The 18,512-nt window shown below is 35.4% G+C and overlaps 3 protein-coding genes across 4 annotated transcripts in view; 1 reads left to right on the top strand and 2 right to left on the bottom strand.

Moving 5' to 3' along the window:
- The window catches only part of LOC110021816 (chaperone protein DnaJ), a 73,870-nt gene extending 63,062 nt beyond the window's left edge, over positions 1-10,808 (top strand). Inside the window, exons 9-12 of one of the 2 annotated variants that reach the window (XM_020720480.1) lie at positions 633-712; positions 2,053-2,140; positions 2,338-2,457; positions 10,360-10,808. In XM_020720480.1, the coding sequence (XP_020576139.1) occupies positions 633-712; positions 2,053-2,140; positions 2,338-2,457; positions 10,360-10,405 (334 nt within the window). In that variant the 3' untranslated portion in view covers positions 10,406-10,808. The remainder of the gene's footprint in view (positions 1-632; positions 713-2,052; positions 2,141-2,337; positions 2,458-10,359) is intronic. The other variant, XM_020720481.1, reaches the window with a different exon arrangement.
- Positions 10,809-13,119: 2,311 nt separating this feature from the next.
- Positions 13,120-14,399, bottom strand: LOC110021831 (calmodulin-like protein 7). The gene has a single exon (XM_020720494.1). The coding sequence runs from the start codon at positions 14,248-14,250 to the stop codon at positions 13,621-13,623; it is 630 nt and encodes a 209-aa protein (XP_020576153.1). The 5' UTR covers positions 14,251-14,399; the 3' UTR covers positions 13,120-13,620.
- A 1,020-nt stretch (positions 14,400-15,419) lies between these two features.
- On the bottom strand, positions 15,420-17,424 carry LOC110021834. Its single transcript, XM_020720497.1, has 2 exons — positions 17,107-17,424; positions 15,420-15,656 (listed from the first exon to the last, which is right to left on the bottom strand). Exons 1-2 carry the CDS (start codon positions 17,407-17,409, stop codon positions 15,456-15,458), a joined length of 504 nt encoding a protein of 167 aa, XP_020576156.1. The 5' UTR covers positions 17,410-17,424; the 3' UTR covers positions 15,420-15,455.
- Positions 17,425-18,512: the final 1,088 nt, after the last annotated feature.

The raw sequence follows: 18,512 nt of genomic DNA, 5'->3' as shown, positions 1-18,512 counted from the left end.
CATCTTGACAGGCACGAACTTCCAAAAATTTTCAAATAATTAGTTTTAACTCTTTAAATTGGAAAAAAATGTTGACAGATGCATCTTATTTCTTGGTGAACATAAAAGCTGTGATAAACTTTAGCTTGCTAGTTCATGCATGTTAGTTGGGCTTGAATGAAGATTGGGGATAAAAATCACGCTCTTGGCATGCTTATTTGAGTTTTTAATTATTGTTAATTTTAATGCGTCTTCTTTAATATTAAATTACATCAAACTTTGACCAAAGTTAAGCTACACTTTTGTAACAGCATCCTTGAGACGCACTGTAATTCATCATATGATTCTACAACCCTACCATTAACTGCGTAAAGTTATGAAGGGAATTGGGTCCACAGGATAGTCATTTTGCAGTAATGGATTTTTTTTTTTTTCCTGTTAGAAGTGAAGTCAGTGTGGATTTCGTAAGTTTTTAGCTGTCATATTTTCCTGCCAACTAAAATTGTATTCTCTTGTCAATAATTGATTTGAGTATTGTATATTTACCAAAGAACTGCAATTTGGCCGTTCTTACCATGTTTTATTTACTTATGATTATTTAGTATTTTGAGTCCTATAATTATCTTCTTCCTTTACTCTGTGTTCTATTGCAGTGGAAGAGAGCGTGAGTTGCTAGAAGAATTAGCATCATTGCGTGATAATTCTGTAGGCCGTCCAAAAGGCAGATCCCTAAGTAAGCAGTCCTTTTTATGCCAACTTAAATATGATTAATAGAGGGCATGTGTGGTGTGAGATTGGCAAGATTTTGAAATAGCATAAGACTATTTTTGGGGGCATATATATATATATATATATATATAGCCCCCAAAAATAGTCTTACCAACTTATTAGTTTGCTCCTTCTCTAAAACTAGAGGCAGAGGCTAGACCAAGTTGGGTCGCTCTCTAGCCACCTGATACTATGTATTTCGGCACTGTTAGGCTTTTTATTTTAGTATCTAATGTATTTTCTGTTTTTTTTTTTGGGGGATTTCCTGGGTTCCTCTATTGAACCAAATAGTGAAGCCCCTAGCCCCTTCTCTGATGTTTGTACTAGTCCTTTTTACTTCAACATGTAGGGAGTCATAAGGTTTTTTTGGGCTTTCAAAAAAATATATACATATATATATATATATATATATACCATCAAAAAAATTTTTATTTGCAAAACTAACACTGAAGCATTGAAAATGAATCAACAAAGTTGTGTATTTTCTCATGGTACGACAAAATCATTAAGAACTCATAATTGTTCAGGATTAAACAAAGTTTAGCATCGTAATGATTAGGTCTTGGGTTTTTCTTTCTCACTTGTGTTTCATTCAGATTTGACCCCCGTGTCATTTATTGTTGCTTAAGCTGCTTCTAAGCCAATAATGGGTATCTAAATGATCACTGAATTCGATATGAGGTTCTTTTATCTTTACTAATGTTTGAGATACACCAGCTAGACACGACCAGCAACTGGATGAGGTCGTGAGTTGCATTCCTTACTTTCTATGCCACTGCCATATGTTGCTGTGTGCCGTCACCAGCAGCTTTTTGCTAACCACCACTTCATCCAGTTGCTGGTCGTGTCTAGCTGGTGTAGCAAATTGCACCTTTTATCCAAGAAATAGGTTTATATGTTGAACAAGGAATTTGAAATAATTTTTTCTTTTAAGTTGAACAGTTTTGTGTATGCACACCCTAAGGATTCTAGATTCTTTTTAACATTTGCCTCATTCTCACTCGGCTGGATTCGTTGTCTGCCTATCTGAGGAGTTTTTAGTTGGCTGTTGGTTTGGCAGTCGTATCGATACTTAATGGTGAAGATATGTGGTTATGCACACGTGTTTAATGGATTGCTTAATTTATTAAAAGCTATTTGGTCTATCATTTAACTTGTGCAATTGATTTAGTTTACCATTTTATTATGTAATTTCAAGCTATAATGTTGACGCTTCATGCACACTTCTAGACTATAAAATATTTGACAGCTTTTTGGATTTAAAAGTTTCTTCTTGAGCATAAGCTGTCTTCTACAATCTTGCAGGTAGAAGAACTGAGATTAAAGAGATCAAGAATTCACAACCATCCAATGAACAGGTTGACGTTTGGAAGAAGCTTAAAGATTTTGCTGGGTAAGTTCACAATTATATAACCTCTCCGGCTGACATATCTTCATGAACTATAAATTTGTTGAAGTATATCCAATCTGTATTATTATTTGAAGATGTCCTGTTTCAGATTAAGCAAATATATATGATGCACCTCTGCTATAGTTTTTGGGAGATATCCTAGGATTTCCTTAATTTTTAAAACCTGGTCGCACTTGCAGTATCACACAATATTATAACACGACTTCATGGGAGACTTTTCCTTGCTTGGGATTCGGCATACTACTCAGGCATACTGCTCCTCAAATCATTTCTTGCATGCATGTTCATCAAGTATTTAGGTAAATTTGTCCCGACCTGGCATGAAGGCTTGGATTATGAATGTGAGAATAAACAGTCGATTTGAATTTTTTTTTACATAACATTCACATATATTTTTTCAAACATAAAATCTTTTAATTCCAAAAGAGTGAACTAAATAATAAAGTTTTATTCATAAAATTGTTTATAAAGCATTCCATTTTTTTTTTCAAATTATACAATTTAAAATATAGAGTGTTGCATTAGTTTAACATAATATCTATCTTTGGTTCATCTGTTTTAGCTGTAAACCTACTCTCTTTTTTCATCTATTTAAGCTGCGAGAGTTTATCCAGAAAAATGATCATCAACTATTATGTAAGTTAAAAATCTCAATGGCTAATTATATTTCAAAATAATAGAAATTTTAAAAATTATAAGATAATATGTAAGCGATGTTTTGTACTTAATTCATAAAATCTTTCTTATTTATGAACACTAAATAAAGTGCATTTGTAAGTTTAATTATAGAATAAAGAGAGTAACATTTATTAACTCTCTTTGTTATCTTAATGCTTTAACTTATTGTATGATACTCTTGTTATAGGAGCACCATTCGAGTTTTACCTTTAAGGCAAGTCCCAAATCAAACCCGTAAGGGGGTGTATTAAGAGGCTACGAGCTTATTGAAGGAAAGCTTTACCTGTAATCTTTATACAATGCTCCTATTATGAATTTGTCTTAAAGGTATAAATTTAAACAGTGCTTCTACGATAGGTTTACTATACAATAAGTTAAAATACTAAAATGATAAATAGAGCTAATAAATATTAGTTTTTTACTTTTGTCCTTAGAAGGTTGCAAATGTTTTTATTCAGTGTTCATGAATAAAATATGTTTTATTATTTAAGTATGCATATTGTCTTATAGTTTTTTAATTATTATAATTTAAAGATGTAATTAAATAATAAGTTGTTTAACTTACACAATAGTTGATAATCATTTTTCAGAAAAATCTCTCCTAAATGGGTACAACATAGGTGTTTGTTTATAGCAAAATATTTTTGGCTTAGATAGTTATTGTAGTAAATCTATCTCTCAGTTTGTATTTTTAAAATGTGTATTTTGGGAAAATATATACTTAATGAAAAACTCATGTATAAATATTTTTGGTTTAGTTTACATTTTTAAATTGGAAGATTTTATGTTTGAAAAAATAAAAATAATAGATGAATGTCAAGAGAAGTAAATTTTAGTTTGGCCATTTATTCCTCTCTTGATAATCCAAGCTTTTGGGCCAGATCGTGATAATCTAAACGGAATATCTTATGAAATTTACTATTTTTTTTTTCTTGAGGTATTTTAGATATTGTTAATCTCTCATCATCACCTCATCTATCATTTAGTGTGATACCGAAGTTAACCCAAACAACAATAAGAAAATAATTGTTATTACTGAAAAGCAAATGGAAGGTTATAATTAACGCACTAAAAAAGAAAGATAATAACTGACACGACACACAAACTAAATTAGGTTTGTATCACAAAGGAGTGATGGGCGGTTTTTTGGGTCGGAAGGGCATTTGATGTCTACAGGGGTCGTAGTGCTGTGGATAGGAAGGGGAGGCAACAAGGTATATGGGTAGTTGTAGAAGATTGGACGGGCCAATGCAGTATGTGAAAGTGAGGGTGGGTGCAGCTCACTATAGGAGGATAATACGAGGGTTGTGGTTGGTTTGTTGGAGAAGTGAGATGTTGCAGCTAGACTGTGGGGGGAAGTTAAGTCGGCGCGGTTCGATTGCGGGTGGAGGTAGGATGGTGCGGTTGGATTGCAGGTGACAGTATGAGAGTTATGTTTGGAGGGTGGCAACAAAATGAAGTTTTGTTTCTTGGAAGGATGCAACAAGGAGGAATAGAGGAAGGTGAATGGGTCGGCTAGAACTACAGCTGAACAACAAATAATCATTGCTCGGGGCGGCTTCAATAAGGAAGAAGGATGACAGCTGCGAAGTAAAGGATGCAAGAAAGAGAAATTTGAGGATAATCACCACCTCAAAATAAGATATGGTCGGAGCACCACTCGCTCTTAGATGCAGCCTTATAAGGAAAAATTGGAGACGCTGACAACTGTCCTGACAGAAAACATATGAAGAACTAAACTTAAAATATAAGAAAAACAAATATATAAGTAATAAGATATGGTTGGAGCACCACTCGCTCTTAGATGCAGCCTTATAAGGAAAAATTGAAGACGCTGACAACTGTCCTGACAGAAAACATATGAAGAACTAAACTTAAAATATAAGAAAAACAAATATATAAGTAATAGGATAACTAAGAGTCTCTCAAGAGGACCGACCGACTCTACAGTAATGAGAAAAGTTGGACCAATGCGATCCAGGCATGAAAGAGAGACGCCGCTTTCTGTTGTGGGAACTCCCGCGCGGGATAACCCTGCGTTACTCTTCTGGGGTTGGGGGAGCTTCTATCACATCTGTCGAAGCTTCTGTCATATCGTGGTATGGAGTCAGACCTATCACGCTGAAGGTGGCAGGATTGTTGTGATCTACCAAAGTTAAGGTCTTCACCTACGCATCTAAAAGCACCTGGATACCATTGTCAGATGTTCTGTCCCTCAAAACACCTAAGATGGTTTCCAGAGCGCTAGTGATCATCTCTATTGTCCAACCAACTGTGGGTACCCTACTAAAATGAATTGAAACTTCAGGCCAAGTGTACTTTGCAGAGTCCTCCCAACGTAGCCCAAGATTGGCTCAACTCTAATTGACGTAAGGACAAACTGGACCTCTCATAACGGTGGTGTTCGTGGCGGTAAGTAGTCGGTCAGGGTGTCCTGAAACCTTTTGTATTGGTTGTCATGTGTCTGATATGGGTCTTTAGGTGTCCCTATCCTCTATCAGCCGACTGTGGGAAAGAAGTTGGTGCGGGCGAAATTCGGGATTTTTCCCTTTTTATTCAGTGGGGTGTATGCACCGTGGGGTGCAATCTATGCTCGCAGATGTTAAAGTTGTTCCTGTGCATATGCCTCTTGAGTTTTACGCCCCCACCCCCTCGTGGCCTTGGTGCAACTAGGCTCACTCCTCAGCTCGGGGCGCGCCCCATGAATGCCCTTTAAAATACAGGGACGATAGAGGCGGACGATTCGATCAAACTAAATTCTCACCAGCACTCATCCTGACTTTCATAGTTATGACCAAATGAGTGATGAACTAATCTAACTAAATCGCCGCAAAATTTACATGATACATTTCATTTCATAAATTATTCATATTCATATATACTCGGAAGCGTGAAAATTATATTATTTGAAGATGTAAATCTATACAGAGTTGTTAAATTTAACATAATAAAATATATACCCAAAAAATGCATGCTCCCAAACTATGAAATGCAAAAGTTGTACAAATCACATCTAGCTATTCGTGTCGGTGTTCTTGACCACTTCTTGAAAGTCAATAAAGTGGAGTGAGCAACAGTGAGCTCAACGAAGTAATCATGGTAAAATAAAATTTTTATGCATGAAAGAGATGTTGTAGATATTCATTCGCAAGTCACAACATTTTAAAATTGTATAGAACATATAAAACAAAAGCATGTAGCGTAGAAAATCATGACTATTGCATAAAACATATATGACATTCATTCATATGTTGTCATAAGGATGTTCATAAAAATCATTAATCTTATCATATCAATGTCATTTATAATTGTATAAGCATAAATTATTCTCATGTCATGTCCTCTCATTGAGTCACTACCAAGCCCGAAGGCTACATTAGCTATTAATAAAGTTTATCTCCCTCAACATAGAAATTATTAATTGCCCCCTAGTACCGACGGTTTCTATGTTCCATCGTCGTCTAATCTTAATACTTCCTGGAGTTTCATCACTGTATGAATATCAGGAGTCGGGAATCCCCACATCTTCATCATCTATACTATATGTACTCATATAATTGTCTTCCTATAACATCACTTATGATATTTCTTAAAACATAATTCTTATAACAAGTATTCATCAGACATTTCATATATCTAGGCTTGAATCATAATAAATGGATACATACATACAATGATTTTATAAGCATATTCATCATATTCATATTATAGTAAAATCACATGTATCGTAGGGAGCAATCAATTTACATTCGTACAGTCATCACAGGTATATTTTTCAACAGAGAATTATAAATGCAACAGTGTCAAACATGGAATCACTTGGAAGCCTACAGAGAATTATTTTTCATAAGTTAGCACGCGATTATTTCACCTGACAAGCAAAGCAGCTCTACGATGAGCTGTCACACGCTTGTCTCGAGCTCACCACCTCGATAAGCATATTCATCACATTCATACAGTCATTGCGTGTATAAATCCACAATATGCAGAGAATTATAAATGCAACAATGTTAAACATGAAATCACTAGGAAGCCTACAGAGAATTATTTTTCTTAATTTAACACACGATTATTTCACTTGACTAGACAAAGTAGCCCTACAATGAGTTCTCACACGCTTGTCTCGAGCTTACTGCGTCGTATAAGCAACCTGAAAATCATAAGCATCGTAGGAGATCATGAAATTTTTGTTTATTTCGTGATTTAACCCAAAACTTAATTTATGAATTTTCATCTCAAATGGGCTCCTTGGGATATGCGGCCCTTCTCCGATCCTACCTATTCTTTTTCCCTCTTCATATTGTATTAATCCTCTCTTAATTTCGGTGATTTCGTGCTAATAGCTCATACGGAAGCACGAAAACCTGGTTTGTGGCTCCTGACACAATTTTGTCTCTGCAACAGTTAACGGAAACAGAAAAGTGCTCCAATTCGTAGCATATGTTAAAATGAAATTGTAAGAAAGGAATGGAATGTCTGGAATAGAGTGATAGAGGGTTCCTAACTTATAGAAATCTCTCTATAACACTCAATCGTGAGTTGTGGCTCCTAGAACGCCGCTCGCCCTCTTCTGTTTGCGTCTTGCTACAGTGCCCAAGCGTAGCCTTAGCGGTAAGGAAGAATCAGGAGAGAGCAAGTGGACGTGACACTTAAGGTAATCCCCTCACTATCTCAGCCATTCAATCGAATCCAACGGTTGAGAAACGCAAAGGGAAGGTCAATGGTTGCAGTGCATGCACAGGAGATTAGGGGTTTGATTGGGATTAATTAGTTAGTTAAACTTAACTTCAAAATTGTATCTCTCTCAATCCATTCAAAATTCATATAGTGCTGTATATCAAATTGATCGATTTAATGCTTAGAATTTTATAAAATTATTTCGATTAAATTTTAGAGGATGTGATATTTGGGATCCATTTTAGAAGAGTCAAACTTTTACATGGTATTTTAAAGTTTGGGTGTTACAACTACACACTTCCATAGTTTGTGAAAAAGTAGTTGTTCTTGAATCCATAATGCTGAGTTCTGCGAATAAATTGCCACTTTGTCCCCAATAGGATTTGACAGACATCCATGAGAACTACGTCGTACCACCCTTGATCTTGCAATCAGTTCCCAATAGAAAACTTTGTGAGGCACCTCATGTCATTGTTGACTGTGTTCTCCTTCAACCAATTTAGAGAATACGACTGGGAGTATCTCTGCCTAGTGAGACTCAACTTATCCATTATCTTTGCAGATGCCACATTTTTACTGCTACCTCCATCGATGGGTGTGGAATATATTGCGGCGAAACCACTTTTTCTCCCTTGTAGCCTCAGTTTGAAGGATTTGATGAACCACAAGCATCTCGCCCTCATCTACTGGAAGTTGATACCCTTGCTTTGCTCTTCAGCTGCATCTCGCTCACCTCCTCTACTACACTCTATTCGGTGAAGGAAACAATTATGCTGGTCAGACTAGTGGAGGCGATGTGCCCATATTTGTGGCACCTAAAGCATTCACTGGCTAAAATTGTGTCTTGGTGCCTACTCTTTTTCAGGTTTTTTCTGACTCTAAACAACTCTATCATTCTCCTGACCAATCTTCTCAATTGTCTTAGGCTTGCCCCTATTGAGGTCGCCAGTTGTGGGTTACTGTCTGGATGGTGATGGGTATCTACTCTTCTTTTGTTGTCTTTCCACTTTCAATGTCAAGGTCTGAACATCACTCAATGCCCAATAAGGTTATAGCTGAACTAAATCATTGGTGGAATACTTCAAGCCTCCAAAATACATGGTTATAATGTACTCCTCTGGCTCTGCAGCTCACATTTCAGCTGAAGTTGCATTAATTTTGTGGTGAACTCCTCCATTGATAGTTATCTATGTTGTAAGTGGTGGAGCTTCAAGAACATGCACTGACGGTACTGTAAAGGTAGGTACTGTCGTTGCATCTCCTTCATCTTCTCCTAGGCAGTGGTCTTGTTTCGTTCTCTTTCTTTTCTTTTCAAACCCTTCCACCACAATGAAGCATTCTTTGTCAGCTTGATGGCGGCAAGCTTCACTTTCCTATAAACTAGCATCTTATATTCAAAGATTCTCTAGACGGTATGTAGCCACTCCATGAAATCACTCGGTTTTATTTCTCTCAAAATTTGGTACATTTACTTTCGCTCTTAAGTTTATGTATTCTCCAACATGCGCGTCAGCTCTCGACCTCCTGTGATATTGTATCCCAAAGCGTTGTGGCATACCTTCTTCATGTGTTTATCTTTTTCCCCTCTCTGAATCTCGCTAACACTATCAGTGGTGACTTCTCCTTGGTCCTCTTCTCAATTTCGACAAGCTTTTGCTGCTGCACTTTTTCCATGGTAAGATTTTTCTTAGCTTCCAGCACTTGTTTCCTCGGTGGCATGATTTTGGTTTTGGTTTGTGGGCTGAAGGGGGTGTATGGGGGTGATGTAGGGTGGGAAAGAAAAAAATCTGGGTTAGTTAGTTGGGGAATTAGGTAACCCTAAGATAGGAATAGGATTAAGCTAGCTCTTTTATCAAATGATTACGGAGTTAACCCAAACAACTATAAGAAAGTAAATATTATTCCTGAATAACTAATAGAATGTTACAATTTACAATCAATACACTGAAATGGGAAATAACAACAGACACTACATTAACTCAACTAAGTTTGTATCCTAAATGAGTGATGGGTGGTTATGCGGGTTGGAAAAGCATTAGATGTTTCGAGGGGTTGTAGTGGCATGGGGAGAAAGGGGAGTAAGGACGGTGTAGGCCAATAGCTTTGGAAGTTTGAACGGGCGGCTATAGTAGGTGGATGTGAGGGGCGTGGTTGCGGCTAGCCGCAGGAGTTTGGTACGGGAGCTGTAGTTCAGTTGTTGGCGGTGGCAGCAAGATGGAGAGATGTAGTCGGAGCACCACTTGCCCTTGGATACAAACTTAAAAGAGAAAATTAGAGATGTTGACGGTTGTCCCGTTGAAAACATACGAAGAACTAAACGTGAACTATCAAAAAAGACAATGTATAGTAATAGAATAACTAGGAGCGGCCCAAGAGGACCGACCAACTCCACATCAATGGTGGCCGGCTCGGTCTAGGTACAAAAGTGGGATGCCACTTTCTGTTGTTGGAACTCCTGCACGGGATACACCCGGTGTCATGTAGCATATCAAATCATATCAATATCCCATGTCACTTGGTTTTGGCTTGATGATTTCAGTGTCTAGCATTTGCTATACTTCTCTCTATTGTTTATATTAACACTTCCTGTCCTCATCCATATACTATGCCCATCGAAACTTATTATCTGCAACTGTGGTTGAATTTAAAGTCTATGTTCATGTTCAATTTTTTATTTCTTTTTCATTATTACTGAGCTGTGGCGATCACAAATACTGTCACAAATCAAGATAAATTAAATTGATTTTATACAATAACTTAGCTGCGGCCACATCCTACTTCTCATTTCAGCATTTATTGAGTGTGATCCTGAACTACGCATAAATAGCTAACTTTGGAACTTTCAGGTCTCTTGCCAATGGAGTACTCAGATGGTTGAAAAGCAACTTATAAAACTAAGTAGGGTGGCTCCATCTGCATCCAATTATGGTAACTCCAAATCCCACGTTTATCTTTGCTTGATTTGCCTGAAATTTTTTACCTTAATTTGCGATTCCATGGAAAGAGAATGTGATTCCAAAAAAAAAAAAAAAAAAACATTTAGCGTCGTTCTCTCCATTCTTTACCTTCTTCCCCCCTTCTTTGTTTTATTTTTGTAAAGCCACCTTTCTCAACTCAATATGAGCACTTGTTTGGTGAAAGCCACCGGATACTCCACTGTCTTTAAATTTTTTAAAGTGGAGGAGAATTTGATTCTTCCTTTAATGCATGTAAGCCGCTATTAGAGGCTGAGACCTTATTGAAGGAAAGCTTCACATGTAATATTTCATCATTATATTGGAGTTGAGTTGTTCAATTCTTATTTGCAGCTTTTTTTAATGAGTATAAGTGCCAAAATAGTCGGAGAGTTTATAAAATACTAGAGTAATCCCCAAATTGTTTTAATATAAATCAAAATAGTCTTCACTAGAGATTATTTAAACTCATATTAAAAAAACTTATGGACTAAATTGACATTTTTGTAAACTCAAATTAAAATAGCCCCTGCAAAGAGTTGAGGGAACATTTTTAACAATTTTAATCCTTTTTTTAGTACTTATTAGACCCTTAAATTGAATGCTTAGGATGCCTCTTACGATTGTTAAACCTAGGAACTTGATTTTAAAAATCCCTACAGGTTTATTAATTAAATTTATAAATGATATATTTCACATGTCTTCAGATATAAATTGCAGCCACTTTACGACTTCAAAGAAACACGGTACTGGTAGACCCATGTTAATAAACTTCCACGCGGCTGATGGCATAAATATAAAACTATTAGTGCATTTCCTTGTGCTATTAAATTACTTTTTTTATTATGAAACGCATTTATAGTGCCGTCTCCGAAGCAGAACAACACCCATTAAAGCCTTTGTTGATGTTGATTTCTTCTGGATGAGTAATTGCAGAAAATGTACATTTTCTAGTTCAAACTAATAGCATTCCAAGCACTTGATAGCATAAATATTAAATTATTAGCACATATATTTTGTGCTGATAATTTTTTAAACATTATCATTCAACGCATAGTTAAATTACGTGTCAACCATAGCAGACTTCTAGATGCGGCCAAGACTATTTGCATTCTTCCCATGAAAAGGCTGTGTTAAATAGTGGCCTATTTTTTTCATGGTCAAGGGAAGTTATTATGTCATGTAGCATAAAGTTGTGGTTAATTTGTAGTCTGAATATTACGAGCCCACCCAAAATAAAATAAGCGGTAATAACTTTATCATAGGCTGGATTTTTTTTATGAGTAAGCATCGTCCCCAAGCCTCTAAACTTAAATTATATGTTATATACAACTGTATACAGAAGTTTTTTAACAAGCTGTTGCTATTTTCTTCTCTTTTTTGTGGCATAAAAAGCTATGTTTAGTTGTTTAAACTCAAATTAATGACTTTATATAATGATGTGTATGTTTTTTTTTTTAATGTTTTTGGCAAGATATTTTCTTTGTTTTTTGTAGATCTTTATGTCTTTTTAAATTCTCATCAAGTCTTATGTACAATTCTTTCTTGTTTCAGTTTAGAAAATTTAAACTTAAATTGAAGTAGTTATACATAGAGAGACAAATTAGGAGTAATTGGTACATACATGCATAGGGTTATTTATTTTAAATTCTTTCATTTTGGTGCTATCTGTAGCTGTGTACGATTCTTGAAATTCAAATGGAGGTTTGTAGATGATTATGTGATGTTTTTTTTTTTTTTTTTTTTTTTTTTTTTTTTTGTGGGTGGTTTTTTGGAGTTTTTTAATTATGGTGTGTTTAGAGTTATGTAAATAGAACTTTAAACTAAAGGATAACACAGTGTACATGTTTTTTTTTTATAGGAATTATGCAAGGAACAAATCTATAAGTTGATATTTTGTAATAGTTTTTGTTTTTGTTTTTTTTTTTTTTTTACTTAGTTGATTGGACAATGCTCTCAATATTTTATAGGAGCCGAGCATGAGTGAGCTTAGGCTTGGCTCATGTTTGGCTTGTTTGAAATTGTTCATGTTTGAAATCGGCTCATATTCAAAATTGACTCGTGAACAATGTGTTTGTGTTCAGCTTGATTTAAATATTCTTATTTTTGTTCTTGTTTGACTCGTGTTTGGCTCGAAATTGATTCATTAAAATTAATTGTAAAAAATAAGTGTTGTGTTCAAATCTGCACCTACTCTATTCAATAAAAGACACAAAACTACATGATCACACAAGTTGTTATGATTTAGATTTAGATTTAGATATAAATATATATATATATGTATTTGAGCTAAAGTGAGTCGAACAAGAGCGAATGTTCGTGTTCGGCTTGCTTAACGAACGAACCGAACACGAGCTAAGCACGAGTTGTTTGCCAACGAGTTTTTTTTACAGCCCTATTAACTTAATTATGTACGATCTTTTCAACGAATTTAAGATTTTTCTACTATTTTGTTCAGGTTCTTTATTAAATATAGATTTGCGTAGTCCTTTGAACTCAATTCAAAATAAGGATAGTACAAAGTAGTGTACATATATCTATTTGTAAATTTTTTTATTATGTTGTACAAGTTTTGCATAGATGTGCATATGTGTTTTCTTACATGTTCTTTTATATTTGGTATTTTCCATACTATTTTAGAGCTTTTAAACGCGAATTAACGGTTGTACATAATTATTTAGGCCTTTTTCATTTTTGTGGTGTGCATATTTATGCATTATTAGCTTCTTTAGGCTATTTTGAGGGTAGGTTTCTCATAATTCTGCTTTCCAGATAGTTATCATTCTCATTTTTCGCTGTTTTTTTCTTTTATGCTGCATGATAGTATTATTTTACACGAGCTGTAAGCCTAACAATTTATGTAATTGAAATTGCTTTTTTTTTTCATTAGGTTTATTTCAATTCCTAAAGGTTCCGAAGCTCATTACACTCATTATGCCACTTTGCCCTCAATTATCAGCTTTAGTGAAGTGAGCAAGCATAAGAAAAATCATTAAATTTTGCCATGAATTCCCCAAATTTATCACTATATTTGAGGGGAAAAGGGTTATATATACAATAGAAGGCAAAAGTGTAATTAGAAAAAAAAAAAACATACAAGTCAATTAAAAGTATAACACAACAAAAGCTTGACATGTTCTTCAAACAACAAAACTAGAAGATCTTCCCTTCCTTCACCATCATCATGTTCTTAAACTCTTCATAGTTAATCATCCCATCCCCGTCCATATCCACCTTCTTTATCATATTCCTACAAGCCTCAACCCTCTCCCCTTCCTTCATCCCCAACGACTTGAGCACCAACCTCAACTCCTCCATCGTTATCATCCCATCCCCGTTGCCATCGAACACCGCAAATGCATCTCGGAGCTCTCCCTCCTCTTCATACTCCCCGCCGCCGCCGCCGCCCCTGCCCGACAACCCCCACGACAAGCTAAGCTTCTTGAACTCATCTAAATCAATGAGGCCGTCACCGTTGGCATCCGCCTTCTCCATCATGCTCGTCACCTCACCTACGGTGGCCGTGAGGCCGAGCCGCCATAGGGACTCAGCTAGCTCTCCTTTAGAGATGAAGCCATCGCCGTCCGCATCGAAGGTGGCAAAGACAGTCCCAAGTTCTAGTTCTTCCTTCTTTTGGGTGGTTTGTGTCTTAGGGGACTTGGGGTGGGGGGAGAGGAGGAGGGAGTGGATCCATGGAAGGAGTTTGGAAGGAGGGAAGAAGAGGGGATTGAAGAAGGCGAAGAGGAAGAGGAAGAGGAATAGGAGGGCGGCAATGGCTTCCATGTAGAAAGGAGCTAGCTGGATGAAGGGGGGAGGAGGAGGGGGGCATTAATGAGGAGAATGGCGTGGGTTTAAAGCGGCGGAGAAAAGGGAAGAAGCGTGTTTGGGGAGACGTAGTGGTATATGGCGGGGCCGGTAATGGGCGATATCTTTAGTTTACGTGGAGCTGCCTCGTAGCCACTCTATTCTTAATGGATTTACGTATCTAATACCTACATTTTAATTTTTAATTTTATATATTTTTATATCTGTGCATGAAATATGTGTATTGTATTTTCTAAAGTTTAAAATGATGGTATTTTTTAGATGATATGAAAATCTTGGTTGGTATAAGTGTAATAAGTAAAATTCTCTTTTTAAATGATTTTTATAATTGAAATTTTGTTTTTTTATTTTCAAAGTTCAAGGTAGTTATATCATGAATGTGAAATGAAAGATGTGGATGACATAAATATAGAAATTATGGTTTATATGTTTGATATGTAAATACATAAGAATTTGGTGCCAAAAAAAGAAGTTAATGGTTATTTTATTTATTTTTTATATAGTTTATCTTTATGTAATACAAGATAATATATCTTTATTTTTTTGTATGAAAACAAAACAATTATATATAGTCTACCTCTGTTTTTAAAAGATCATGTTATTGAATTTATTATTTTCTTTTTTTAATTATTTTTAATATTATATATTTTTAACAATAGAAGTGTCTCATATCCATATCATATTATCTCGTATCAATGCAATTAAGGATAGAATCTGTGGTTACATGTTAGAACAGGTTTTTCAAGCATTATTTAAAAATGTTGCATCAACAGGTATAGTGAGTATTTATTTATTTATAAAAATTTAAAGATTTTTTTTTTTTTTATGGATTATACAGATGATGACCAGAATGGATAAAAGAAAAGTAATCCAATCAACAACTAATTCTTGACTATCACAATAACTTAAATTTAATTATTAATTTTTTTTTAATTGTAAGTGGATGGAAATTGTTGGATTAAAAGAAAAAGTTTACAACATAATGATCCAAATAACTGAAATTATGGCTTTTTATAATTTACATACATACTTCCCAATTCCTATGTATTTACATATCTAACCACCTAAAATTGAAGCTTAGGTGTTAAATATGCAACTACATAGAAAGTGAGTGGTTGGTATGTAAATCCTCCTAATATTTGCTTGTCTGCTTGGCAACGATGTTATAAGAGGTCCTTCTTTGAGGTAGAGTAGCTCTCCTTTATTAAGATTACAGTAGCAACCAGCACTGATAGTGAAACAATCAGCAAAGCTTGCACAATGTTAGGTCTTGTCATGTCTGGGAAAACAATGCTACCATATTTTACCACAGCACCACCACCAACAGAACCCCATAGAAGCTTCCACAAGTAATCAACATCATCCTACACCATGTTGAAAGAAAGAAAATTCAGATGAGAAAAGGAGATTTATATTTTTGGTTTAGATATTAGTTCGCTTCCATTGTTTGTTAATTAACAAAATATATGAGTGAAGAGTTTTATCCACAAAGATATACTTGGCGCAAAAACTATATATTGTCTTGCTTTAATTGGTAGTGAACATACATTAGAAGAATTGTATCATCTTTCGTGATTGGGTAGATTAACTTTCGTAGTTATCTTTATTGAAATACAGTGTGTTCGAACATTCTCCTCAATGTGTTGGAATTGAGCGCTCGCTCTGTTCATAATGAGAACTACTAGTAGAGTTGGGCTCCTACTTCGTAGTGGAACAAAAAACAACAATAACAGCAACAGGCCTTTGTCCCACTAAGTCGAATAAAAAACATCTATTCTCCAAACTAGATCATTAAATGGTCAACATTTAATGTGAACGAACCATTTAAGACAACTCAAATCTTATCTGCCACCAGAGCTACACCAACCCTTGCCATGGAACAAAAGAATGAAAAAAATTCCTTATGGCAAAAGGGTATATAAGATGGTTGGATGATCCAATTTTGAGTTCAACCAATAGAAGATTCTGAAATATCTTCTAAACTCACACACTAAGATTTGCGTGCATATTTATTTTTGTTAGAATTTATATAAAAAAAAAATTCATAAATACCATACATGTATGGTTTGAGAACTCAGCAGGCAAAATATAATTTATTTCTTGGATATTTCTCAAAGTTAATTCAAGTAGTGCATCAACCTCTCCTTCAACTCCAATGCTCTTCCTCACCGGCACGAAAAATACAGAGATGCATGCGGCGTCCGATCTACAACGTAGATCACGGTAATCTACGGTGAAGATGAAATCAAATTTAAAAAGAAAAAATAAAAAAAAAAATTAAAGTGGGGCCCACCGAAATACATCTCACAGTAGATCACCGTGACCTACGGTGTATATCGGACACCGCACATCTCTGCATTCGGTGTATGTATGCAATAATTTTTCCACCAGCACAGCTAATTCAGATGTTGGCTTATTCAAATTGGCTCACTAAGATCAACATTTTTCCAAATTAATCTCCATCCATACCCCATAGGCCCATACACCGAAAATAAACTTTTGCACCAATACAGACAAGATACTCCTCGCCAATATTTCAGCCATTTCATCAAACAGTTACCGTGCATTCTCTATCCGTACAAAATCAGCGCCTATCCTTCTCTAAGATCTTCTAAGCTGATATATCTTAAGCAATTAGAAACGAGAATCGAACGCAGGTAATATAAACTAAGGATTAGCTCAAAAAAATTATCCCTTTTATGGAACCTCGCAAATTTCCACTTAGCAAGAATCGAGAACATGTTAACCACCAATTGCTGGAGAACTTGAAAGAAAGCAACAAAACAAAATCAGAAGTTGAATGAGAGTAATTACCGGAGGAAGAAAAGCTTCATCGGACGGAACGGCACCTTCGGCTTCCTCCGGCTGCTGGTCGGAGTTGGAAGAATAGTGGGCGAGGGCGAAATTCTTCCCTCCGTTCCCTCCGACGCTCCACGAAAGGCGGCCGGCGGCGGAGATGCAGCTCCGTTTGTTACTCAAAGAGGTTGATTTCTCCTTTCCTTTCCGGCGAGGTGGAGAGAGGAGACGACAGGGAAGGGAGTTGCAGAAGCCAACAACAGCACTGGTCGCGGATGCCATTTCGCACGCTTCAGTGACCCCTGACCTTTTCGCATGCATGCCACTTGAGTCTTATCTATTTGCATATCTAACAACTAAACTTTAATTTTTAGATTTATGCACCGTACCTATGCATTATTAAAAGATATAATTTACATTTTTTTTTAAAATATGAATAGTAGTATTTTTAATGTGAAATGAAATATTTGGGTACTGTAAATGTAAAAATTAAAGTTTAGGTGTTAGATATGTAAATACATAGGAAGTGGGTGGCACGTATGTAAATACTCATAATAATAATTATTATTATTTATATCGCTCCTAACAGTGAGCCCAAGATCGTTTATAATTTGATGGGAGGAGGGAGGAGGGAGGAGGGAGGTGGAGAGGAGCTTGGAAAGACTAATAGTTTTTAATATCATTTCTCTTTTATTAATTCACATTTATCATAAAATGAGATATTTCGTGTCATAATTTTTTTTTTGCTTATTTATAAGTATGTTAATGAGTCATTTGTGCTGAGTCGAGTTTAGCTTTTTAGAGACGAGTTAGATTTTAGTCGGGCTTTTCGCAGATCATTTAACGAACGAATCAAACTAGAGTCATCACGAAGACCTCAATCAAATCAAATTTAAGGCTAAGCCGAAACCTCTCATTTATCCAAATGGAAGTGAAATATGCTTTTTCTTTTTCTTGAAAGGGAATATAGCTTTTTCATACATAAGATGAGGCATATAAGCTAAAAATTGATGCTTTGGTGTTGATCATGCTACTTACACTTAGGCAATAGTTTGAGCTCTAGCTCATGCTTGTAAGCTTAGGCTTGGGCTTGATTAACTAATTAATAGCTCGACTTTATTAATTGTCAATGACACGATTTAGGTTGGTTGGATATTGCGTAATTTTCTTGAAAAACAAAATAAAATAAAATTTTACATTTTTTTTTAACAAAAATGTTGATTGCTAGAACAATTAATTCGAATTGGGGCGAGCTCATATATCATATAGCCTTTAAACTATAGATCTCGCCCATCACGCATATCATGTAAAGGGAGCATGATTTAACTCATTTATATATATGTATGTATATGTATATATATGTATGTATGTATATATATATATACATACATACATATATATACATATACATACATATACATACA

The sequence above is a fragment of the Phalaenopsis equestris genome, unplaced genomic scaffold (assembly GCF_001263595.1).
Source record: "Phalaenopsis equestris unplaced genomic scaffold, ASM126359v1 Scaffold000149, whole genome shotgun sequence".
Classification (NCBI taxonomy): domain Eukaryota; kingdom Viridiplantae; phylum Streptophyta; class Magnoliopsida; order Asparagales; family Orchidaceae; genus Phalaenopsis; species Phalaenopsis equestris.
This window is presented reverse-complemented; position numbering and strand designations above follow the sequence as displayed.